The 27779-nt window shown below is 41.6% G+C and overlaps 1 protein-coding gene across 37 annotated transcripts in view; it reads left to right on the plus strand.

The window, feature by feature from the left end:
- celf2 (cugbp, Elav-like family member 2) overlaps positions 1–27779 on the plus strand; it is an 850872-nt gene that overhangs the window by 697358 nt on the left and 125735 nt on the right. For all 37 annotated transcript variants that reach the window (XM_060842659.1, XM_060842645.1, XM_060842654.1 and 34 more), the window contains one exon: positions 5044–5126. In XM_060842659.1, the coding sequence (XP_060698642.1) occupies positions 5044–5126 (83 nt within the window). The remainder of the gene's footprint in view (positions 1–5043; positions 5127–27779) is intronic.

Genomic DNA, 27779 nt, shown 5'->3' on the forward strand with positions numbered 1-27779 from the left:
ACCTCACCAACAGCACTCCCCCAACAAATAGCCATATGTCTTATTGCTATTTATGGGGCATTGCTGCCACAGAGCAGCTGCTATCTTTGCCGACATTACAACAATCAGAGCACTTCAAAAAGTAATTCATTTTCTGAAGTGCTTTGAGACAAATCAACATAATAAGTCACTAAATGAATGCATGTGTTAGTAATCTCTTATACTGAATGAATCCTGTCCTGGTTTACTTTAGTGAGGTGAAATCAATTAAATTTCTCTTGTTGAAAGTGCCTCATACTGAGGGGTGTAGAGGGTAGCCCCCAGTTGTAATCAGTGCTTGGAGAGATCTGAAATAGCGTAATTTTGATTGCTAGCGCAAATGGGATTCGGCTGATTGAACCCAGAAGGTATAATATGCAGAGCTGAGAGTTTAAGAGCTGCTTTTAGTGTTTTGTACCACTAGGATTTGCTTTGATTGGAGGTGGAAGGGCATGTTGCTGTGCATTTCCACCCATTGACATATCAATTTATGGCAAGGACCCCAGAGGTGAGCCCACACTCGTGAACCTGTCGCCTAAGACGGCCTTCATTGTGTTGGGGGTTGGGGGAACATGAGAAGGAATAAAAGCTAAATCACATCTGTGACTGCAATCAGTGTCGTTCCCAATCCATGCTGGCTTTCCAGAAATCGCACAGTGTCTCCTAGAGGCACCTAGACTAGGTCAGGGCAAAGAGGCTTTCACCTCAAAGGAGCTGCTGGGCATTTGTTTATATCATCTAAGTTTTCCTTTGCCTTTGTTGACTTAATCGTTCTTCACTGAAAAGTACTTACAATATTTCTGACAACATCAGAAAATGGATGTTTTGTTGTAATTTAGGAGGTTCACTGAAGACGCTGCATTAACAATGAGGGAGCAGAGGAAAGAAGGGGCAAAACATTCAACCTCCATTGATTTGTTTGGAATTAACTATAAGCAGAAATTTTCATGGCTACTACGTGAAACTCAATGATTGTAATGCAGCCAGAGAGTTGGAACCTGCCTGGGTTTAAACCAATTCTTGTGGCCATTTTGAAAATGATTGAGATGTTTTTATATAGAAAAAACAATATTGAAGTCTTGGATGTGAGTTCAAGTCCTATTCCAGAGAATTGAGGCTAAGTTTAGGTTTCCTATCCTATGCTAGGGAGGAAGGCATTGGCGGTGCTGTCCTTTGGGTAAGGTGTTAAACTAAGCCACTAACTGCTTTCGCACGTGGGTGTAAACATTCCCATGGCCACTATTTGGAGAACATCAAGGGAGTTCTCCCTAATTTGTGACCAATAGTCATTCCTTAAATCAGCACGGTAAACTAGATGATCTGGTCCTTAATGCATTGTTATTGGTGATCTCTTTCTCTCTTTCACTTTCTTTCTCTTTCTGTCTTTCATTTTAATTTTCTTCTTTCTGTTTCACATTCTCTCTCTCTCTCTCTCTCTCTCTCTCTCTCTCTCTCTCTCTCTCTCTCTCTCTCTCCCTCTCTCTCTCTCTTTTCTCCGCCCCCCCCCCCCACCCCACCTCTCTCTTTCTGCCATCCTTCCTTCCCTTATTTCTGTGCCCTGCTATGTGGTACGGTGGGGATTACAATTCAGTTTCTTTTGTTGGATCTTGAGCGATGATGCCTTACACAGCTATGTCCAAGAGCTTTGGCAGGACAGTGCAGCAGGCGGTCTCGCTGCAGGGTCTTCCCCACTGCTCCGAGGTTCCTGGTGCCTCTCCCTGAATGCGCCCATTCTGCCTTCCTCATCAGAGAGACCGAACCCTGCTCTAGCTCAGTGCCACTGCCAGTTCAAAATGTGACAGGTAGAAGTTCCTAGAGGCATATTAGCTGCTCTCTCGATCAAGATGGTGATGGCACATTAAATCTAATGGTCACCACACCTCTGGCAAAGGGCGAGACTGAGAAGGTGGGACCGTCATAGTGACTTCGGGCTCTACGGAAATCCAAGCCCTTGTTGTTGGCATCACTCTATGTCACTAAAGCCAGCCGTCCGGCCGAGTGAGGCCAGGAACTGATGTTGCACCTCTCCTGTTCCCTGTGACATAGCTCCAAACCAAGCACTGCAACATCTCCAATCCATCAGGAGCTGGAATACCAACAACAGTAGTGCCTGTGGGCCGGGCCACAGAGGTCCCTTTGATACAGTCTGTTCTGCTAAAACATGTGTTTCTTCAGTGTGAATTGGCTTTAACAAGATTGAAGAATTTAGACTGTTATTTGGAAAGGGTAAACTTCCCTTGCTTGTATTGGCTATAACATGATTCTTGTCCCAATAGTTTAAGTGGCACAGCTATTGTGGGATTTTTTTTATAATGCAAGATTGCTTGAGAATGGAACTATTGAGTTATATCAGAACTGCCTGTATTAAGAATATCATTAACCCAGCTTTAGCAGGTTCGATTCCACCCTCAGATGACTGTGTGGAGTTTGCACGTTATTCTCATGTCTGCGTGGGTTTCCTCCGGGTGCTCCAGTTTCCTCCCACAGTCCAAAGGTGTGCAAGTTAGGTGAATTGGCCATGCTAAATTGCAAATAGTGTCCAGGGATGTGAGGGTTAGGTGGGTTAGCCTTGGGAAATGCAGGATTACAGAGATAGAGTATGGGTCTGGGAGGGATGCTTTTTGGAGGATTACTGAGGACTCAAGCCAAATGGCCTCTTTGCACTATAGGAATTCTATGATATTCTTTTGATTTTGGAATATCATGTAATCTTCAGCTGTGCTTTTTTTGTATTATTAGTAAAAATGTTGTCAACATTCTTAACAGCTGTGGTTAGTGGCGGATTGCTCTGTATCCAGATGGTATTCATTGCTACTGAACAGTGAGTAGCCGATTAAAATAGCATCACATTAAACCTAAGAGTGGAAAGAGATTTGAATTGTAATAAAAATCATGTTGCATGCTTTCATCCAAATCCATAATTTTAGCTTGGCTAGATCTATTTGCTCCCCTGTTCAATCCCCTCAGACAAGTGGTTTGACCTGTTCCAGGGGAGTTTGTCTGTGCTGCTTAGATGTGCGTGTCAGGATGCCTCATTTTAGGCTTTATGTATGTGGTGATACAAAAAAGAAACACCCTTCCGTGTGGACTTGTACATCACTAGTATCACCTTCATACCTATCGTCAGCAGAGACTAAGTGCTTCTTCATTCCATATCATTGTGCTGGCAAACCAACAACTTTTATATGTACCAGTATTCCCTGTCCCCTCTGGGGGTGGGAAGGGGTGTGCTCAGTGAATGACAGCAATGTTGTTTATTGGGGATCTTTCTGTTTTGATGGTCCAAAGTGTCATTTGTTGGGAAATCTTGTGCTATAAGGACACTGGAGCTTCAGGGCTGCAGTGATGAAGTGCCAACAGCCTAGCAACTGTCTGTTTGTTCTGTTAAATCAAGGCATTGTTGATTGTTCAGAGTTTCACATGACCAGCGAAGCCACACTCCAGAGAGAAGAGTTAAGTGTTTTATGAAAACAAAGCACAACATCATTGGGAGTATAATACCCAGAAACACCGTGGTAATTTTGTCTGGCTTATTATTATTGTTCTTTTGTTTTTTAATTTGTTCTGCAAAAGTCCTAATTCTCCAGTGGCTTGGCACATTATTACAAATCCGTTATCAAATGACTGTGTGGCCCGTTCCCAATCCACTCAGCAGAGTTGCTGGTTGTTGTATGTGCTTGCATTTTCCTGTTTGTTGTGAATACACTATTCCAGTAAAAAATGAGGTCTGCAGATGCTGGAGATCACAGCTGCAAATGTGTTGCTGGTCAAAGCACAGCAGGCCAGGCAGCATCTCAGGAATAGAGAATTCGACGTTTCGAGCATTCCTGATGAAGGGCTTATGCTCGAAACGTCGAATTCTCTATTCCTGAGATGCTGCCTGGCCTGCTGTGCTTTGACCAGCAACACATTTGCAGCAATACACTATTCCAGTCTGTTCTACAGTTCTGTGCGTGGTGGAAATGCTACTATTATCCTGTGCTTCAAGGATCGATCTGCTGTTGTTGTGCGTTTGTATGGACGCCCACCGAGGTCAGGAGCAAGTCCAGTGATGACATTGCCAATTTGTGTCACGTTTTCCCCTCTCGTTCACTACTTAAGATACTGTATGAGGAATGGCCGTCTGATTGAGGTTCCTCCAAAGCAGGGTTGCACGTTGGCTCAGTGGTGCCTCTCAGTGCCAGGGACCTGGGTTCGATTCCCGCCTCAGGCAACTATCTGTGTGGAGTTTGAACATTCTCCCTGTGTAGGTTTGTTCCAGGTTCCTCCAAAGATATGAAGGTCAGGTGAATTAGCCATGCTAAATTGGCCAATAGTGATAGGTGTGTTAGTCAGGGGAACGGGTCTGGGTGGGTTACTCTTTGGTGGCTTGATGTGGCCATGTTGAGCCGAAGGGCCTGTTTCCATACTGTAGGGAATCTAATCTAAACTGGTGACTGAACGAGTTGCTACCGTTAGAACTCACGGAGACAAAAAATTACAGAGATTTAGAGTGAGCCCACTTAATGTCCGAAATCTGAAAAGAAATTGCAGAAAGCATGGGAGCACACAGTGAATCTATAAGAACAATGAGAGGCATGCTGTGTCTTTCCAGCACAGTCTGCTTTTATAGGTTTTTTTTTAACGCTACTTATATTGCCTGTCCTAAAGCTGGTGGTATTTTCATTTGTGATCCTGCTTCAGAGAATGCAATAATGCGGAATGGTTATTGCTTGGGAACATGGATATGCTTGTTGTCAGAGCACCTAGAATATTCAGAGCTGCCGGATATTAAATCCTCCTAATCACACTTAGTCTTTAATCATTTAAATAAGACATAATGGATGAATCATCTCAACCTAATTACTCCCTGCATACACTGGTATTACTTCAAATGGAGTCTGGCTTTTGAAAGGTTGCTGGGGGGGGTTGGGGGTGTTGATTGGGGAGTGATGCCTGCTAGGCTAATGAGTTTTATATATGTGTCTATTAAAAACATGAATTTGATTTTCCTATCTTTTAAGTTTATGCATTTTTCTTTTGCAGGCTGTTGTTTTGTTACGTTTTACACAAGAAAAGCTGCACTTGAAGCACAGAATGCGCTTCACAACATTAAAACTTTACCTGCGGTGAGTAGCACTGAGTTTGTTTTTGTTCATTAAGTAACAGCAGTTCAAGGTGTTCCTTTCGTTTTGTTTTGTTTTGGGCCAGTCGTTACTTGGAGGAGAGAAGACCTCAGTGTGACCTAATCATAGTTTTTAAGGTCAGTGAGAACAGACTGAATGTAGCGCTGAGGGATGAAGTTAAAAATGAACACTCTGGGTGTTGTTGACAATCCTTTCACTGGAAGTGTAAGGAGGCATGGGGAATAAATAGCAGGGAAAGGTCGATGAAATATAAATTGGACAAAAAGAAAATTTAGATGCATTAGAAACAAAAAGCATTTCTGCAGGCGGAGAGGATTGAAGGAATTCTTCAATAATTCCACCAAAAAAATTAGATACTTTCAAAAGGAGATTAGTTGAGTTCATATGAGAAAAGGAAATAGGAAGATAAGCTGCAAGGCTGAGGTGAGGTGGGCAGGACAGAAGGCAATTCCTGTAGAGTTTAAGCAGCACAGACTTAAGTGGTCTGTTTCTATGCCATATTTCCAACATAATACTCTAAAGGAACTGTTGAACATGCATGGTGGGAAATCCAGTTTTATTTTTATTTAAGATTGCACCTTTGATAAACATAAAGAAGAAAATTGACTTCACTGTTGAAAAAGTGACTGATTTGGCTGGCCCTTCTAAAAGCTGTGGATTTATGGGGACATAACAGTTTCCACCTGCCTTAAAAATTCTTTATGGCGGTTCTTCAAATGACTTTTCATGAGCACTATTTCCCTTCAGCTAGTCTTAAAGTTGTGATTATGGTGTTTGCTAGGCATGCGGGTAGCAAATAATGATTGTTTAGAATGGGTCTGATCTGATCCTCTCTTTTTGACAAGCTGCTTGGAAACAAAAAGTGAATTCTCCTCAAAACATTGTAAACTTGATCCAGTGATAAAAGATTTCAATCATCAAACAAAGCTTACATTGCCCATAATCTGTAGATGTTTTAAAAGCTAAAATTGTAGTGCTTTAATTTAATTACATTAGCAAACTCAGTAGAAGCAAGTGAAATGAGCATCTGTTTAGTGTGCCCTAGTGAGGCCACAGTAGTTGACACAGGAGTAGATTACAATTCTGTGTAAACATGCCAGTCGGAATTAGATATTTTATCAAGAGTTTCTTCTGAGGCTGGAATTTCTGCTTTGATTGCTGCCATTCTGATAGACTGGTGTGTGATGTACATTACAATATATAGATGTGTTCAAGAAACACAGTTGAAGAACAACATCCAATTTGAGCTTAAATAGATCAATGACTATCTTGTGGCATTGCTGCTATGTCTCTGGGATCTGAGCATGACCCAAGAGGATTAGCTGCCAACTGAGCTGCGAAAGGCCACAGTTCAGTCATTACAGGTGGGGATCTGAGTAACTACAACCACTTGAAAATTGGTGGTGAGTGAATTACTTCCAAATTTCATACTCCAGGTAAGAAGAGCCTAAGGATACATGGCTTCCTTTCTTTGAAAAAAGGTTTTGTATTTCTGACAGTGCAATGCCTGGAAAGTATGGGAGATATGCTGGAGACTAGTTATTCACTTAATGTTAAATATACATTGTTACAAAGATGCTTCATAGTTAATATTTCTTTCAGACTTAAGTTTTGGGCTGAGAAGTGGCAGATGGAGTTTAAATCAGATGAATGCAAGGTGCTGCATTTTGGGAAAGCAAATCTTAGCAGGATTTATGCACTTAATGGTAAGGTCCTAGGAAGTGTTGCTGAACAAAGAGTGCAGGTTCATAGCTCCTAGAAAGTGGAGTCACAGTTAGATAGGATCATGAAGAAGGCGTTTGGTATGCTTTCCTTTATTGATCAAGAGTATTGAGTACAGGAATTGAGAGGTCGTGTTGCGGCTGTACAGGACATTGGTTAGGCCACTGTTGGAATATTGCATGCAGTTCTGGTCTCCTTCCTATCGGAAAGATGTTGTGAAGATTGAAAGGGTTCAGAAAAGATTTACAAGGATGTTGCCAGGGTTGGAGGATTTGAGCTACAGAAAGAGGCTGAACAGACTGGGGCTCTCAGATGCTGAAGGGTGACCTTATAGAGGTTTACAAAATTGAGGGGCATGGATACGGTAAATAGGTGAAGTCTTTTCCATAGGGTTAGGGAGTCCAGAACTAGAGGGCATAGATTTAGAATGAGAAAGGAAAGACATAAAAGAGACCTAAGAGCAACTTTTTCACGCAGAGGATGGTACATGCATGGCTGAGCTGCCAGAGGAAGTGGTGGAGGCTGGTACGATTGCAACATTTAAGAGACATCTGGATGGGTGTATGAAAGGAAGGGTTTGGAGGGATATGGGCCGGGTGCTGGCAGGTGGGACTAGATTGGGTTGGGATATCTGGTCAGCATGGATGGGTTGGACCAAAGGGTTTGTTTCCATGCTGTACATCTCTATGACGTTTTGAAGTTTGGGGAAGTACTTCCTTAAACGGTCGTTGAAAGGTTGCTGTGGGACTACTGGAATTTTAGCTTAAAGTAATGTTGCTAGAAATGTAGCTGATGATTTATCAATTTCTGTAGACCCCCATTGGGGCTGTTTGGACAATGCTGATATGAGAGTGCTTCGTATCTGGAATTAAGTGAGGAACCAGAGGCCTGTGAGAAAGAGCTGCCCAACTAGTGTCTCCTAGCTCTGAAAGGAATTCCTCATTGAGTTCAATTGCTCTTCTCAAAGAGTAAATCAAGTAACTTCTCAGTGTTATATTTGCTGAGCAAGCTGTGTCTGCCAAGATTCTTGGATAGGCATGTGTAATGAGTGACTTGACCATATGTACCAGAACATCTGAATGATATACTTTGGATTATTCTATATTTCATCCTTTATGTATTCAAGACTAGCCATAATGGTCAGAAAATGTTTCCGTTTTTATTTAAGGGAGCCTATGGAAACAGAAACCTATTTTGTTTCCTCTTTTCCTGGTGTGTGTGTGTTTTTAGGGTTGCTAAAGGGATAGATACTTCTACATAGCTAAGTGCTTATGTTAACCAGTTGTTGCCTCTTCATTGATTAAAATTTGCTTAGAGAATACACAATTTGCATTTATTACAGAAAACTGATATATCTGTGTTATTTGAAACAAAAACGGAAATTGCTGGAGAAACCCAGCAGGTCTGGCAGCATCCATGGGAAGAAAGCAGGGTGAGATAAGATATTTATCTGGCCTTCTCAATGGGACTGGAGTGATAGGGCACTCTTCCAGCATCAGTTGTAACAATATATGTTATATATTCATTCTGTGTGCAAATGGAGGGAGGAAAATTGCAACTTTTCTGGTAATTATATAACCTAATATGATTATTGCATCAAATGCCAATCGATTGTACGATGATCGGTGTCTGTTCAGAAGTCTTTCTCCAAGAAATCTGTAGCAATACCTCATGCAGATCTCAACTAGGAAGTGTACTTGCTTGTTTCTGCACTCAGGTTTGCCGTGGGGCCAAATGAAGATGAAAATGCATTAAATCCACCCACTGCAAACTCCACAGGGTACATCACAATAAACAGACAAATCCAGGGGATTGATTTCAGGGCTGTAGGCAGGATTGTGCATTGTATCGCTGAAATGTACTGACATAAATCATGGCTTGGCATCCACAGACTGACCTTCAGCTTCCTTTTCATTTATTCATTTATGATGTTGTTATTCCCTATTTTGCTTGTTGTTATCTCTCATTCTTATGTTGGAGTTATTGTTTTGAGAGTCAGTTTTGGGCTATTGGTCTCTCATACTTAATCTGGTCAGCAAGACTGGAAACTGCATCACAACTTTTCTAACTAACGTAGCTAATTTAACTAGTCATCAGAAGAAGACGTTACATTTCTGCTCTGCCTTTTAAACCCCGTGAGGGGAGGAAAAAAAGGAATAGAGGAGATGTTGTGATAGCATTAAATAAACAGAATAGGGGGAAGTGTGTTTAAAAAATAAACATTGGCATTGACCAGTTCTCTTGATTAGCCTTTTCTGTGTTGTAAATTTCATGATTTATCACATTCAAGGATGTTCCGAAATTCATTGTAAGAGACGTGTTACTTGTTAAAGGGTGATCTGTGTGTTGTGCAGTGCAGTGCTGTCCCAAATTTGTATGCGGTAAGATTCCATAAGTAAAAGGTTGCCATAGTCCCAGGAACCATAGGGTTGTTCTCTCTCTCGTTAGAGAGATTCGTCTGGTGCTGAGTTTAACCTGAGGCGAGGGGCAAGGTTAAGTAGACACAACAACCTTGACACTAACCTCAGCCAATACAAGAATGGAGCCTGTGGCTGTAACGTTACTCTGCAGCACAAACCAGCTGGCCAGCCAACAGAGCTGTTGGACCTCCGTGAGTAACAAAAGGCTGAATGACCAAATAGTGTTTGACTCATGTTGGAGGAAGGAGGATTCTGCCTGAGGACACCTGGAGAGTTAACTTTCTCAGGAAAGTCTTTTATTTTCTTTAGCAGGGATCTGACTCCTCTGTTTATACTACTCATCCAACTTCCCCTTAAAGGCATCTCTACTGTTTTCAATTCATAGTCATTGGAGCTGCAGATTGGGCATCTCGCCATCCTCTGGGTAAAACAATTTCTCGTAAACACTACCTTTGGATTTTTTCGTAACAACCCTACCTTTTGGAATTCACCATAAGTGGAAACATCTTCCTTAGAAAACCACATCATTACTTTAAAAGAGTCTATTCCTAACACCTTCTCAGTTTCTCCTCCCCAAAGGGAACCTTAGACTGCTCCATCAGGACTGATGGGGTGTAAGTATTGTTTTAACGACAAACCCCATTGTCATCTTAACATAGAACATTACAGCACAGTACAGGCCCTTCGGCCCTCGATGTTGCGCCGCCCTGTCATACAGATCTGAAGCCCATCCCACCTACACTATTCCATGTACGTCCATATGCCTGTCCAATGACGACTTTAATACACTTAAACTTGGCGAATCTACTACCGTTGCAGGCAAAGCATTCCATACCCTTACTACTCTCTGAGTAAAGAAACTACCTCTGACATCTGTCTTACTATCTCCCCTCACTTTAAAGTTGCGTCCCCTCATGTTTGCCATCCCCGATCTTGGAAAAAGGATCTCCCTGGCCACCCTATCTAACCCTCTGATTATCTTGTTTGTCTCTGTTAAGTGACCTCTCAACCTTCTTCTCTCTAACGAGAACAGCCTCAAGGCCCTCAGCCTTTCCTCGTAAGACATTCCTTTCATACCAGGCAACATCCTAGTAAATCTCCTCCTTTCCAAAGCTTCCACATCCTTCTTATAATGCGGTGACCAGAACTGTACACAATACTCCAAGTGTGGCCATACCAGAGCTTTGTACAGCTGCAGCATAACCTCCTGGTTCCAGAACTCAATCCCTCTATTAATAAAGGCCAAAACACTGTATGCCTTCTTAACAACCCTGTCAATCTGGGTGGCAACTTTCAGGGATCTGTGTACATGGACACCGAGATCTCTCTGCTCATCTGCGCTCCCAAGAATCTTGCCATTAGCCCAGTACTTTGCATTCTGATTACTCCGGCCGAAGTGTATCACCTCACACTTGTCCACATTAAACTCCATTTGCCACCTGTCAGCCCAGCTCAGCATACTTCCTATGTCTCTCTGCAACCTACTGCATCTTTTGTTACTATCCACAACTCCACCAACCATCGTGTCGTCCGCAAACATACTAACCCACCCTTCTGAGCCCTCATCCAGGTCATTTATAAAAATGACGAACAGCATTGGACCCAACATTGACCCTTGTGGTACGCCACTAGTAACTGGACACCAAGATGAACATGTTCCATCAATACAACCCTCTGTTTTCTTTCAGCAAGCCAATTACTGATCCAAACTGCTGTGTCTCCCACAATCCCATTCTTCCGCATTTTGTATAATAGCCTACTGTGGGGAACCCTATCGAATGCCTTGCTGAAATCCATATACACCACATCAACCGGTTTACTCTCATTTACCTGTTTGGTCACTTTGTGAAAAAACTCAATAAGGTTTGTTAGGCACGACCTACCCTTCACAAAACCGTGCTGACTGTCCCTGATCAGATTATTCTTTTCTAGATGGTTATAAATCCTATCTCCTAACCTTTTCCAACACTTTACCAATAACTGAAGTGAGACTCACTGGTCTGTAATTACCAGGGTTGTCTCTACTACCCTTTTTGAACAAGGGAACCACATTTGCTATCCTCCAGTCCTCGGGCACTATTCCTGTAGACAATGATGATTTGAAGATCAATGCCAAAGGCTCGGCAATCTCTTCCCTGGCTTCCCAGAGGATCCTAGGATAGATCCCATTGGGCCCAGGGGACTTGTCTATTTTCACACTCTGCAGTATTTCTAATACTTCTTCCTTGTGAACTTCAATCTCTTCTAGTCTAGACGCAAGTATCTCTGTATCTCCCTCACCGACATTTTCATTTTCTATAATGAACACTGTTGAAAAATATTTATTTAGTGCTTTCCCTATTTCCTCTGACTCCACACACAGCTTCCCACTATTATCCTTGATTGGCCCTAATTTAACTCTCGTCATTCTTTTATTCCTGACATACCTATGGAAAGCCTTGGGGTTAACCCTGATCCTATCCGCCAACAACTTCTCATGTCCCCTCCTGGCTCTTCTGAGCTCTCTTTTTAGGTCTTTCCTGACTTCCTTGTAACCCTCAAGTGCCCTGAGTTTTCACATTTAGTCCTAACATAAGCCTCCTTCTTCTTGACCAGAGATTCCATTTCCTTAGTAAACCACGGCTCACACATTCTATATCTTCCTCCCTGCCTGACAGGTACATACTTTTCTAGGATACACAGGAGCTTTTCCTTGAATAAGCTCCACATTTTTAATGTGCTCATCCCCTGCATTTTCTTTCCCCATTCTATGCTTCCTAAATCTTTCCTAATTGCATCATAATTTCCCTTCCCCCAGCTGTAACTCTTGCTCGGTGGAGTACACCTCTCCCTTTCCATCACTAAAGTAAACCTGACAGAATTGTGATCGCTGTCTCCAAAGTGCTCACCTACTTCCAAATCTAACACCTGGCCAGGCTCGTTACCCAGTACTAAATCTGAAGTGGCTTTGCCCTTGTAGGCCTGTCTACATACTGTGTTAGGAAGCCCTCCTGCACACAGTGGACAAAAACTGACCCATCTATAGTATTCGTACTGTAGTGATCCCAATCAATATTTGAATAGTTGAAGTCCCCAATGACAACTATCCTGCCTGTCTCACTCCTATCGAGAATCATCTTTGCTAACCTTTCCTCTACATCTCTGGGACTATTCGGAGGCCTATAGAAAACTCCTAGCATGGTGACTTCTCCTTTCCTGTTTCTAACCTCAGCCCATACAATCTCAGTTAATGAGTCCCCAAACATCCTTTCTACAACTGTAATATTGTCCCTGATCAATAATGCCACACCTCCCCTTCTTTTACCATCTTCTCTGTTCTTACTGAAACATCTGAATCCTGGAAACTGCAACAGCCATTCCAGTCCTTGCTCTATCCATGCCTTCGTAATGGCCACAACATCGAAGTCCCAGGTACCAACCCACGCTGCTAGTTCACCCACTTTATTTTGGATGCTCCTCGCGTTGAAGAACACACACTTCAAACCAGGTTCTCGCTTGTTAGACTTTGAATAAAAGGCTCTAGTGATGCAGTGATAGTGACCCCAGCTCTGAGCCTGATGCTCCAGAAATGTATGATGGCATCTCTAAAGAGATTGATGAGGAAATATCTAGATTTTGAACAAAGATGATCAAGCTTCATTCCTGACTGAAAACCATACTTAACCCATTCTCGGAAACCCTGGTCTAGTGATCATTAAAATCACTCTTTGGAGGGTTGGTGTGGACTTGGTGGGCCTGCTTCCACTATAGGGATTCTATGAATAGGAAAGATGTAGAAAGATATGGACCAAATGCAGGCAAGTGGGACTAGTTCAGTTTAGAATACCTGATTAGTGTGGACTGGTTAGACTAAAGGGTCTGTTTCCATGCTGCATGATTCTATGACTCTATCTTCCTCTACCATTCCCTCACACCAATCCACCAGCATGTTGAAACTATGTAGCCATTTGAGCACCAAAGCTGCATCCAATGTTTATCTGGCATAGTATATTGGTTGTGAATCATTCAGATCTGGCACAACTGAAAATCAAATTCTGAGCAGCTGCATCTGTGTACTTTATGTGCATCTGAGTGCTCTGAAAGTATTTGTTTCTTTTCAGTTCAAGCACGCCAGTCTGGAGCTAAATGCCAGTGAGATGTCCCAGGGTCCTTGTCAATCCTCCTTCTGTTTATACTGCATGAGGTTTCTTGGCCCGTTTGAGGGCTGCCAAAATAAAAATCATTGAGCTGACAGACTGAAGCCAACTGTGTTAATGCAGCAAGTTCTGTGCTGAGGCCACTCAGCCATTAGCATTTAGTTTTAGACCGAATAAAGTTGTTGTATTTAAATGAAGCAGCATTAAAAGATCAGCTGGGTTAAACTATTGCAGTAGCCCAGAGTATGGTGAATATATTAAGTAGATTCTTGACAGCAGCTTTTGCAGAAACTCAGTTCATTGTAAATATTGTGCATGGGAAATGATAGTGATCTGAAGGGCCTGAATGGCAATAAATTGACGCTATCATAACATTGTTCAGCAGTGAGTAAAGCAAATCAGATGCTGGGATTTATTAAAAGGTCAATGCTGAACTGAAGTACTGCAATAATCCAGCTACTTTATGAATCATTGGTGTTACTGCATTTAGAATGCTATACAGTTCTGGCCATTGCAATGCAGAAAGGACATGGACAGAAGCACCCAAATTGATTGAGAGATTGAAGCAATTATATAAATTGGACATGTGGAAAAGAGAAGGTCAAGAAGTGATGTAATTACCACTGTTCGAATTTAAAAGGTACACTTAAATTTAAACACAATCAAAATCAGAATTGTTACAGTGCAGAAAGAGGCCATTTGACCCATCATGTGTATACCAGCTCTCTGAGCAATTTTCTTCACACTATTCTCCTGCCTTAACCTTAAGTTTGTATATCCTTCCCTTCCATGTGGAGTTTAATACTACTTGGAGTGCTTCTTGCAGAACCTGCCACCTCCACCATTTCTCCTCTCAGACCATTCATTATTGCGCATTGTTTGGAAAAGCTTTTTTCCAGGTCACTTCTTAAAATTTCTTTTGCTAATAACTTTAAACCTGTGCAGTTTCATTCTCAATCCTTTGTCTCTTTCTATCTACTCTGTTAAGACATCTTCTGATCGTAAAATGTCTCTCACTTCTCCTTCCTCGACTCCAGGTAATGGGATCCTAACTTCTCCAATCCATCTTTAGTATGGAGCATTCTCACGTTAGAGGCAGTATCATGAATTTTTATTTTAAACTCACTCTAATGCAATGTATTTCTCCGCATTGAACTTTCATGTCCATCCAGTCCACCAACTTAATTATGTCTTTTTGAAGTTTGACACTATCCTAATTGCGTTCATAATGTTTCTAGGTTTTGTATCATTGGCAGACTTTGATAATGTGCCCCACACACCATGGTTAAGGCTATTGGTATATGCTAGGAAAAACAAGGGTCCCAACACTGACCCCAGGGGAATTCAACAACAGTCTTTTGAAAAAAAAATCCATGAACCAGTACTCTCTGTTTCCTGTTGTTCAGTCAATTCCATGTCCATGTTGTTACTGTCCCTGTTAATCCATGAGCTATAACTTTGCTCTCCGTTGTGTTATGTAATACTGTATCAAATGGATTTTTGAAGTCCACATAAATCACATCAACTACATTGCCCCTCATTAACCCTCTTTGTTATACCTTCAAAAAAGCGCTCACACAAGTTAGTTAAACATGTTTTTCCTTTAAGGAATTAATACTGATGTTCTTTAACAGTCACGTGGAAAATTCAGGTTAATTAATTTTACCTACCATCAAGGTTAAACTGACGGCCTGTATTTGCTGGGCTTGGGCTTATCTTTGCAAGTGTAACGTCTGTAATTCTCCAGTCCACTGGCACCAGTCCTGTTTTTAAGGAAGATGGAAAAATTACATCTGATGCCTCTGCAATTTTCATTGTCACTTCCCTCCACTTCTTTGTACCTTATCTGGTCCGATTACCTTATTCACTTGAACTGCAAACCTATCCAATCTGATCACATTTATGTCCTTCTGGTGTTAGAGTGACCTCCTCTTTTAACTTAGGAAGCAGCATCTTCCTTGTTAAAGATAGATGCAATGTACTTGTTAACGACTCTAACTATGCCTTTTGGCTCAATACGTTAATCCCTTTTGTGACCTAGTTGTCCCTACATTTTTTTTTAAACCATTCTTTTACTGTTCATATATCTGTAGTAGATGACTCTAAGATTCCATTTTATCTTAGATGCCAATCTCTTTTCATTTTCCGTCTTTGCTTCTTTTTGATTTTTCACCACTCTTCAGAATCTTCTATATTTATCCAGTTGTATTTTCTAACCAATTTTATTTTCAACCCATCACCTGTCATAAACCCATGTTTTCTTCTTTCACTTAATTCCTATCTCTTTATTTGTCTAGGGAGCTCTGCTAGTTTTTCCTGACCTTTTCTCTTCTGATGGAATGTACCTCCATTGTTCCCAAATTATCTTTTCTTTGAAAGTAGTCAATTGGTCAGCCATCATTTCCCAGACCAATCTTCAGTTTTAAGTTACTCAACCCTCATCCCTTCTCACCCCATTTCAAATTGGCTTTTCTCCAATTAGCTTTACTTACATTGGATTGGTCTAAGGTCACTCGTGAGGCATCACTAATCTGAGGCTCCGCCAGGAATTGGAATTTTTCCAGAGAAAAACAAGACCCTGGCAGTGTCCATATCTTTAAGAAGGGTTAGGGTCAGCATACCGACCCAAAGATGATCCTGGCACAGCCAGGTCCCAGGTAGGAGCAATGATCCAAGTTTTCAGTGCTCTCTCTGCCAATCAGGTCCTCAGCCCATCCTCCATCCCAACTCTGAGGTGGCTTCTTCATTGGCCAGCCCCCATGAGCTCATTCCTAAAGTCCCACTGCTGCAACAAACGTGGTCAAGGTGAGAAATTGGTCTGTGCACCCAAAGCCTTGAGAATTTGCAAGAATCATCCCCTCAGGAAGTCTCCAATAACACTATAGATGTCCCAGGATGCTTCAAGTTGACAGCTCACCGCTACCTTTCCTGGGGCCATTAAGGATAGGCAATAAATACTATGATGCCCGCATCCCACATGGATGAAGTTTTAAAAAGAAAAATGTTTTGTGAGCGGATGAGTAGTAATTCTAAGGCAGTAGAAAGATTCACGAGGGAGAGTGTGGTAACAGATGGTGCAGATTCATTCAAATGCAAATTAAATAGAAACCTTTCCAAAATAATAATTCAGGTTGCAGCATTCGAGTAGTTTGACAATGGGCATGGTACATGATGATGAGCATAGCGTGCTCTCATGGAACAGGTGACTTTTGGATCTTGGGGCTTTTTTTTACCATTCGAGATTTTCATCACTTCCTGTCATTGTCTATTGACTGATAGGAGTTGGTTGCCATGACTGCCCAAAAACACCATTACTTCCTGTGTAATGTATCAACCAGGATGATGAAAGGCCAATTATGATGGGTCTTGCTTTTCCTTGTCTGACCGTGCCGATATTCCTAGGATTTATGATTCTTGTGGAGGTTGCTAAATAATATGAATGGTGGATCAGCAAATATATTCAAGACTGAATTAGATGGATTTTTGACCAACGGTTGAGTCCAAGGTTCTCTGACACAGGCTGGGAAATGGAGGACACAATCTGATTAGCGATAATCCTATTCAATAGCCATTTTCTCCTCCTCTTCCTTTATTGTCATGTTTTATGTGGAAGGCAAAAGGATAAAATATATAGGAAGATCTTAGGGTTCAAGTCCATAGCTCCCTGAAAGTCGCCACACATGTAGATAGGGTGGTAAAGAAGGGGTACGGCATGCTTGCCATTATTGGTCAGGGAATTGAGAACAAAGCATCAGGATGTCACATTGTGGCTTTCTCAGAGTTTGGTTAAGCTACACTTAGAGTATTGTATTCAATCCTGGGTGCCACATTATAAGAAGGATGCGGAGGCTTTGGAGAGTGTGCAGAAGAGGTTTACCAAGATGCTGCCTGGATTAGAGCAAAAAAGGAGGGGCTAGAAAAATTCAAGTTGTTTTCTCTTGAGTGTTGGAGGCTGAGGAGAGATTCGATAGAATTCCATAAAATTATGAGATACATAGCTTGGGTAAATAATTCTGACCATCAACCCTGAGTTGAAATGTTTAATATCGGGGTGGGGGGGGAAGAATTGAAGGTGGGCGTGGGCAAGGGGACGTTCAAAGGAGATGTGAGGAGCAAGTTGTTTTACATAGAGTGGCAGGAATCTGGAATGCACTTCCAGGGGTGGGGATTGAGGCTGGTACGATTGCGGCATTTAAGAGACATTTACATAAGCACATGAGTATGCAAGGAATGGAGGGGTATGGACCGAGGCCAGATGAAGGGATTAAGTTAATTTGGTGTCATGTTTGCCACAATATCTTGGGCCGAAGGACTGGTTCCTGTGCTGTACTGTTCTATGTTCTAAACTACTCACAAGGATCCAAGGCCAGGTTGGATCCAATGTAAAATCTTTAAGGGATGAGAGGGGGCAATTAATGTGCAGACATTTTTTTATGTGCTCTGCTCTGCTGAAACCCCGAAAATTATCTGAAAACTGAACGGCACCAAATGTAAATGCAGTTCTATATCTACACAGGACCAAAAGCACAATCTGCCAATCACTAGCCATTTGTGTATTTTCCATCATGGGTCAGAAATAGGGGTGTTCACTAGTTTTTTTTAATTGCACAGTGTTCTGCAGCATTGATGATTTTTCAGATACTGAAGCAGTCTGTGTCGAAGTGTAGCAAGGTATGGACAATATCTAGTTTTGGACTGATGAGTGGCAAGTGATTGGTGTCAGGCAATGACCACCTCCAAAAAGAGAGAATTTAACCATCGTCTCTTGACATTCAATGGCATTGCCATTGCTGGATCCCCTATTATCAACACCCTGGAAATAGCCATCAATCATAACCTCAACTAGACTAGACATGTGAATACAGTGGCTACAGGAGCAGATCAGAGGCTGAGAATCTTGTGGAGAGTAACTCCTTAAAAGCCTGTCCACTGTCTGCAAGACACAAGTCAGAACTGTTATAGAATACTTCCCTCTTGTCTGGATGTGATAGCTCCAACAACACTCAAGAAGCTTGACACCATCCAAGACAATGTAGACCACTTGATTGGCACCACATTTACAAACATCCTCTCTGTCCACCACCGACACAGCAACAGCAGTGTATACTATCTACAAGATGTCCTGCAGAAATTCGCAAGGTTCCTGAGCCAGCACCTTACAAAAACATGACCACACCAATCCAGAAGGACAGGAGTGGCATAGAACACCACCACCTGCAGGCTCCCCTCCAAGCCACTCCTCTATCCTGACTCAGAAATATATTGCTGTTCCTTCACCATAACTGGGTCAAAATCCTGGAATTCCCTCCCTTAGGACATTGAGTCTACCTACAGCTGGTGGACTATGGTTCAAGGGAGCAGCTAGGGACAGGCAATAAATGTTGGCTCAGCAAGCAAAGCTATGAAGTTTTCAAAAGTGCTTCACTTTTGTTTCGTAATCTCCTGTGTACGACTTCATCAAAAATCTTCTGAAAATTTGAATTCACCATATTGATTGGTTCTCCCTTACCGACGTCTGTTAGTAATATCCTCAAACCATTCTGACAGGTTTGCCAAATACGATTTCCCCTTCATAAATCCATTTTGACTGAGCCCAATTAGACAATTATTTTCTAAATATCCATAATTGATTCTTTTCTAATGGAAGCTAGTAGTTGATGTCAGACCAGAGGGTCTGTTGTTCTCTCTCCAGTCTTTCATAAATAGTGGGCTTACATTTACAACCTTTCAGTTTACAGGCAGCATTGCGGAATTAATAGCATTGCCCTGCAGTAACCAAACATAAGTGACCAGTTAACCTGGATAAAAAAACCTAAAGAACTGTGGATGCTGGAATTTCTGTTTTTGTTGCGGTTATCCTGAATGTTTGTTTATTAGCTTAGATTCCCTACAGTGTGAAAACAGGCTCTTTGGCCCAACAAGTCCATACCAACTCTCCAAAGAGTAACCCACCCAGACCCATTTCCCTCTGACTAATGCACTGAACACTATGGGCAATTTAGCATGGCCAATTCACCTGGACTGCACATCTTTGTACTGGGGGGGGAAAATCGGATCACCCGGAGGAAACCTACGCAGACGCTGGGAGAACGTGCAAACTCCACACAGACAGTCGCCCGAGGCCAGATTGTAACCTAGGACCCTGGTTCTGTAAGGTAGCTATGCTAACCACTGAGCCACTGTGCTGCCCCATAGAGAGCGTTTGACAGAATCACTACTTGTAAAACTCTGCTACTTTATATAGTCCATTCGTTTTCAAACATGGAATCCATTGTTACTGGTGTGTGCAATAATTGATCTGAATCGGGCAAAAGTGCAGCTTCGGTAAAACAAACAGGGCTCACTTTTCAGACTTCACTTCAGTTAGAACATGTGCCATTTTGAGAATTAGTCCAGATGATTGTTTAAACACAAGGATTGCAATTTTATGCAACAGAGACAAAGATATTTGTGTGACACTGCTGCATGCTCTTAGCTTGCAATTGTGATTATGTATTCAATGTGGGTTTCCAATTTAATGGGTCTTTATCTTTATTTTTTGAGGAAATAATTGTGTGCGCACTGCAGAGCTTACTGCATTAGTAAAAAGAAATGGAAAGTAGTGCACATTGTTCCCACTGTTGTAAAACATTATCTTAATTGGATACTTGACTGAAAGCCTTTATGCAACGAGACAAGAGCAAATGCATAGGCTTGGAATACAAGTAACTGTGGTTAATGGCTTGGTGTCGTAAAGCTCACTTCTGATAAAGTAGAGCACAAGGCACAGAATTTAGATGGGATTTTAATTGGCCAAATGTCCTCTGCTGATGGCTGATCAAAAGAGAGTGCTGACAATGACTGCAAGTTGCCATTAATGGGAATTGTGGCTAAATCCACCTATATCTGTTAAATACAGAGGTCTGTACTGCAATATGTTTTCAATAATTCCAGGGCTCCAAGTCCTATTGGAAATCCCCAACATGTGTTTAATAAAACAAACTGTTGGGATTGAATAGCTTGGAAAGTAACCATTCAGACCAAACAGTCTGTACGGGCTCTTTGACAGAGTTTTCATGAATCCCATTTTTTCTCAGATTTCTGCAGATTTTTCCCATACACAGGTATCTCTTCAATTCGTTTCTCAATGTTCTTAGCAGCTTTCATTACCTTTTGAGGAAAAGATTTGCAAATAATGAACATAGAACATAGGACAATACAGTGCAGGACAGGACCTTCAGCCCTTGATGTTGAGCTGATCTGTGAAACCAATCTGAAGTCCAGCTAACCTAACCAATGACCATTTAAATGACCTTAAACTTGGCGAGTCTACTACTATTTCAGGAAGGGCATTCCACGCCCTTACTACTCTCTGAATAAAGAACCTACCTTTGACACCTGTCCTATATCTATCACCCCTCAGTTTAAAGCTATGTCCCCTCATGCTAGCCATCACCATCGGAGGAAAAAGGCTCTCACATTCCACTCCATCTAATCTTCAGATCATCTAGTATGTCTCTATTAAGTCACTTCTTAACCTTCTCTCTAACGAAAACTGCTTCAAGTCCCTCAACCTTTCCTCATAAGATCTTTCCATCATACCAGGCAACATCCTGGTAAATCACCTCTGCACCCTTTGCAAGACTTCCACATCGTTCCTGTATGTGGTGACCAGTACACAATACTCCAAGTGTGGCCGCTCCAGAATTTTGTATAGCTGCAACAGGACCACATGGCAAATTTACTAACCCATCCTTCTACGCCCTCATCCAGGTCATTTATAAAAATAACAAACAGCGGTGACCCCAAAACAGATCTGGTTACATTTGTTTTGGTGCATTTTAAAGGATAATTATTGGAATTTGAAGTCATAAGTAAATGGACTAGAGAAACAATGTGCACACTTAATGGTGAGACCCTTGAGTGGAAGAGTGAGACAGGACTTTTCAAATTGAAGTATAACATTATCAGCGGTGCTATCATTCTTCCCCATAGGGGGTGCTGTTGTCTGGTTGGCTTAAGTTGAAGAATTCAGCCCCTTGAGCATGTTCTCCCAGATGGTGAGCTCATGGCTGATTTGACTAGGGCCTTGACTCCATGTCCCTGTCAGTCCTCCATCCACGCCTCTTGAATTCTTGGTTCCAGTTTTTAAAAAAAAAGCTTCCTAATTCAGCCTTGAACACTGCTGTCTGTGGAAGAGAGTCCCAGTGACTACTAATGAATTTTGGAGACAAAATATATCTCCTTATCTTAGTCTTAAAAGGAAGACTCCTTTTTTATAAAACAGTTTTGTCTTTTCCTCCACCTTAGTCCCACACACACGTACACATTCTCTCACACACTCACTCTGTCTCTCACTTCTTCCCCTCTCTCTCTCTCTCCCTCTCCCTCTCTGTCTGTCTGTCACTCTCTCACACCCTGTCTCTCTCTCTCACCCTGTCTCTCTCTGCATCCATCTTATTGGCTACCAGGGGTCCTGTCTGTTTCACTGGAGTATAACACAGAAAGATGCGAACAGCGTGGGTTCAAATCCAGTATTGCCCAGGGTCATTCATGGAATGCTGCACTCCTCCTCTACTTGAGGAGTGGGGCCCTTCAATTTGTAAATGGCAAAATGTATTTCTCAAATGGAGAGAGATGACTGTGGTCCCTTACAGACTATGGCTTATCCCTAAAACAAAATTAATATTAAGCCAAAGGGAGACAAAATGAATGAGTAAGAAGCTAATACTAACCTTCATCTTAGACTCCGTTTGGAGTACTATTTGCATTTTCAGGCATCCATTTCAGGAAGGGTATAACCACAGTCAGGAAATAAGTTATATTTATTATAATGTTGCCAGGAGTGAGGGATACAATAATGGAGAAAGTCTTCAGGAGCTTTTCCCCAAATGCCATCTATGACTGACATGAAAGAGGCCTTTAATCTTAACAGTGAGCCACGATGAGGTAATGGTGATAAATTGTTCCCACTGATTGATGAGATCATGCTGAAAGAACACAGAATTTTGACAATCACAAGCTGAGTGAATATCAATGTTACACGAGAGGTTTATGAGAAATTCTGTTGCGCAAGTCATATATGGATTGAAATTTACTCTCTTGTTCATGGTTAGAAGTACAGGCGGAGATTCAATGGGCTGATTGCCCTCCCTCCATGCTGTAACATACAATGTTATTAACACAGTATGTTGAGTGAAATCATCCAATGTCTTAAGTGGTTTCTTTATTTCTATGCAACTTTTACTTTTCCAGTTGTGTTCTTTTATGCAGCTCATCGGTTATCGTTCTCTCTCTCTCTGCCTTTTGAGAGAGTTTATTACGATAATGGTGGAGGCTTTTAATGCTTAATTCGCAGCAACTATGAAACTGCTCTATAAGGCGTGAAGGAGACTGGAGATTAATGTTTTGGAGAATGGGTGTGCCCTGTCATCATTAGCGTAAAACTAATGGTGACCGCAGGAGCACAAAATACTGGTGTTGAATTATACTGAGATCTTCATGAACAGCCTTCATTTGCCCAGTTTAAACTGAAGTGGGTGTCAGGCCTAACTAGAAACTATGGTCTAACTACCTTATGTCTGCATGCAATGGTATTTAATATAGGGACTTACAAAAAAAAGGAAGGATCCTGCTAATCTTCAAAATGACACTGTCTAATCTAAGCTGCCATATTTGGCCAAATATGCCAATCATTGCATAATTTAGAAAATAAACTTCAAGAATTCATTAGGCATCCACTGTTCAAATATGTCCATTTTTATTAAGTTCAGAAACCTCTTCGATCACTCTCCAAGGTTCTGGATTCAATTCTGTCCGAAGTGGTGATGAGACCATCTGTGGTTTGTAAATGGTAGTGATTCTGAGGGATTTACAGGCAGGCTTCAGGATACATAATTGAGTGAGTACTGCAGACAAATGTGCCTTATCCCAAGGAAAGAAAAGTCAAAAAACATAGTTAAGCAACTGTTCGGGCAGAGAATAAAACAGAATTTTAACTGTCTTAAATCTAAACTCTTCCTAATTCATGCAAAGGATTAAATTGTTGTGCTGATTCTTGTTATATGACCATAGGAAATACAGTTAAAAATCACACAACACCAGGTTATAGTCCAGCAAATTTATTTGGAACCACTACCATCGGGTGGTTATCTGATGAAGGAGCAGCGCTCCAAAAGCTAGTGCTTTCAAATAAACCTGTTGGACTATAACTTGGTGTTGTGTGATTTTTAACTTTGTACACCCCAGTCCAACTCTGGCATCTCCATATCACAGGGAATAGAAGTAGGCCATTCAGCCCATCAAGGCTGTTGCACCATTCAGTAAGGTCGGGGCTGAACTAATTTAATTGTAGCTTTAACTTCACTTTCCTACCTGTTCATCAAGAACCACTGACTCCTTGATCAAATACCTGTTTGATTCAGCCTGAGATATATTAAACGACCAAGCCTCCACTGCTGTATGTAACAGAGACCAAATGACTCTCTATAAAATGTCAAGTCTCCTCCTGAGTGAATGGGAGACCCTGTATTTTCATGTCAGCCCAATAGCACTAGAGTCCACCATGACAGTAAGCACCTTCCCAGCAGCTGCTATTCCAGCCCCCTCAGAAACTTGTCCATTTAAAAAGATAGTCTTTCTTCATAACACAATCTCAAAATCCCAAGAATTAGTCAAGTGCACCTTCTCTGAACTGCTTTCAGTGCAAGTACTTTTATCCTCCCTGAGTAAGGAAATCAAAATTATATGCAGTACTTCAGGTACAGCACCACCAATATCCTGTACACTTACAGCAAGATCTGCTTTGCTGTTTGTATATCCACCCTATCGATAAGCCTTAACTAATTGCTAACTGCATTTGCATGCTAACTGTTGTTGATTGGTGAATAGTAAGTGGATACCACCCACAGCCTGTGAAAGGATTTTTTTGAAAAAAACACGCAGATCATTCTACAGCAGTGCTTTTTGTTTTGTGTTTAAATAATAGTATTTTTCCAATAATTCTGCAAAGGCAGACAATCTCGTGTTCACATTATTCTCCATCTGACAAAGATATGTATCCTCACTTCACCTATCTTTGCAGATTTGCTGCATCCTGCCCACATGTTGCTTTCCAACCTTAATGAAAGCAAAATAGTGTGGATGATGGAAATCTGAAGCAAACACAGAATATTGGAGAAACCCAGCAAGTTTGGCAGCACCTGTAGAGAGATGCAGAGCCCGATAAAGAGTCTCATGAGACCTGAAATATTAGCTCCATTTCTATCTCCCTGGGTGCTGCCAGACCAGCTGAGTTGCTCTTGCAATCTGTGTTTATTTACTTTCCTCTCCATCTTTGTATCACCAGAAACTTTGGCCATAATATAATTTGCCCCTTCACCACATTGTTAGCATAGATCAGAAATAGTTCAGGCACCTGCATTGAGACCTGTCGTTACATTTTGATAGCCTAAAAAGGACCTATTATGCCTTTCGTCTCTTGATTAGCCGACCCTTCATCCCCTCCAATAAATCTCTCAGGCACCAGGAGCCCTTGTACAACAGCATGTTATGTAATATCGTATCAAATGCCTTTTGGAAACCCAAATACACTGCATTAACATTATCTACCCTGCTTGTTACATCCTCAAAAAACTCCAGTAAGTGTGTCAAATATAATTTCCCTCTCACAAAAAAAAATGTTGGCTCTGCTTGATTTCGATGTGTTTCTAAACCTTAATAATAGACCTGAGCAGGTCCCTGATTACAGATGTTAGGCTAAGTGACCTTTAGTTTGCTTTCTGTCTCACTCTTTTGAAAAGTGCTTTGACTCGTGTAGTTTACCAATCCCCTGGGACCTTTCCAAAATGCAAGTAATTTTGGAAGATTACCCTCTGTGCTCCCACACTTGTAGGCTCATTTCTATCTCGATCTGGAGCAGTTGAGTTATTTTTGTTGAGGCTGAGTTGAATCCAAAATCTTGGAGTGTGTTCAAAGAGTTTTCTGTGCTTTAAATTGCAGATAATTGAACTAAAGTGCCCAAGGTGGGTACACAATGCATGCTTGAGGTTTATTTTCTAAATAATGTATTGAAACAAGTTAAACATAGCAGCTAATCATATGGAGTTGATTAAATCTTTGTGGTCACAGAATTTTCCAACGTAGTGTTTGGTGGTATGGGTTTTTTAAATTGTTTTTCTTTCTCTTGCCTTAGCTTTCTGTTCTCCTCTCCAACAGCAATTCACCGCACTGTGGCACATCTACACAAGCAACGATTCCCCTCTGCTATTCCATTTAGTGGACTTTAGTATGAGGGTATCTTAATGTCAAATGCCAGCAGAATTATCCATCATGGGATAGTGCAAACAACCATTGCCAAGTCCTGTGCTCACCTGCCTCAAATGATTCTTTCAGTAAGGGTCACTGGTTAAAAGCTCAACAATCAGTAGTGGGGAAACCAATTGCTATCCTGTCTCCTGAAGGAGTTTAGATCAGTTCATACAGCACACAGGCTGAACCTTGAGTTTTGGGATCGCTTAATCCAGTCACGGGAGACGCGGAGTCATAGGAGATTGATTTATTTTTCTTTGTAAGTAAAGTATAAATGATTCCCCAATGTGTCACACAGCCACATAGGTGAAGACAGTCAAGAATCATAGAAGCATAGAATCCCTACTTTGCATTTGCCCATCAAGTCCAAACTAACTCTCCGAAGAGCATCCAAGCCCCATCCTATCACCGTAATCCTGCATTTCCCAAGGCTAACCTGCACGTCCCTGAACTCTGTGGGCAATTTAGTATGGCCATTCCCATTTCCCCTAATCTGCACATCTTTGGACTGAGGGAGGAAACTGCAATACCCGGAGCAAACTCATGCAGACTCTGGGAGAATATGCAAACTCTGCACAGGCAGGCAGAGTCACTCAAGGCTAGAGTCAAACCCTGGACTCTGGTGATGAAAGGTAGGGGTGTAAGCACTATGCCACCATGCTGCCCATATAAAACCAAAGAGTTAATCTGCAGGTAAACAACGCAACCCTGCTGTGATTTGAACACGCAACCTTCTGACCTGGAGTTGGATGTACCACCATTGCACACCAATCTTGGATCTTGCAAAGTTAGCTGATCTCAGGCAGTAACAGTCTCTACAAATGGTTGCAATGTTTCTGGGTTGAGAATTAGTAAATGATCCTGAGTACTCAATGCTGATTATGGCCCTGTGGTACCCTCCTGAAAAACACAATCCTATGGGTGATGTTCCAATTCGAGGGGGACACTATCAGAGTAGTTTTGCCCTTTCACTGATTTCAACTTGGAGATTTGTTGCTTTACCATGACCTTACTTGTAGCCCACTAACTCACCAACGCTCACTATTTAGGCCAGTTGGATGAGGTACTGGACAGAGAGGAGCATCCTAGTAGGAGGCCAAGGTCATCATGAGGAAAGAAGGGAGGATAATTCATTTTTAAAAGTTACAATTCAAATAGGAGTGATAAGTATAAACTATACTGTTAAAATATAGTATTAATTTACAGAAGTAAGGCCAATATTGACATGTTTAAAATGAATTATTTTCATTCCTATTCACAAAACTGAATAGGACTGAAAATAAACATCACTTTTGTGAACCATGGTGAAAGGTGTTTTGAGACAAATGAACTTTGCCAAGCTGCTTGGCCTGTCTTCATCTTGTGGTAGGTAGACCGGAGCCCTTCAGACCTACATGCACATGGGTTTTGTTTGTGCTTGTGGATTTTATTTCAAGGGATTTGTTATTAATCTACTAAATAATCTTGCACAAATGGACAAGAAGTTTGGAGTGTGTAAATGAAGTTAATCTCGACACTTCCCTTACTGCGTATGACAATTGCGGCCCAGATACTAATAGCTCACAACAACATGAAGCTGTTTTGTAATTGACCGGTTCAGTGTTATGCAACAGCTCTGGAACAGCTGGAACTTGAACCCCGGCCTCCTGCCTCACAGGTAGGAACCCTACCACTGCACTGCAAGATGCCTAACACAAAAGTTTGGATATTGTTTCTCTTAACATGATATACCTTAATTAGGGCCAAGACTTAAGAGCAGATATTTACAAAGACACTGGCTGCTTAGAAATTCCACACAGCAGGGCCTGTCCTGGGTAGTAAATCCATGAATTCCTGGTACACCTTCCAAGCTGCTGTACTGCAGGGACTTGTTTACAAAGTCTTTTCTTTATGCCCCTTTATTTGTTGTGACTGTCATATAAAGTAAACCTGGTTTTGGTCCAATCAATTGCCTTTCAGTTATACCACTTTTCTGTTTGAAGCCATCATTGAATGTATTCAATGGCACGTCAAATTGTGGACCTCTTGATTCAACTTCCTCTCCCAGGCCTTGCTTGCACTTGTCTAAT

This window comes from Hemiscyllium ocellatum, chromosome 23, assembly GCF_020745735.1.
Source record: "Hemiscyllium ocellatum isolate sHemOce1 chromosome 23, sHemOce1.pat.X.cur, whole genome shotgun sequence".
In the NCBI taxonomy this organism is placed as follows: Eukaryota; Metazoa; Chordata; class Chondrichthyes; order Orectolobiformes; family Hemiscylliidae; genus Hemiscyllium; species Hemiscyllium ocellatum.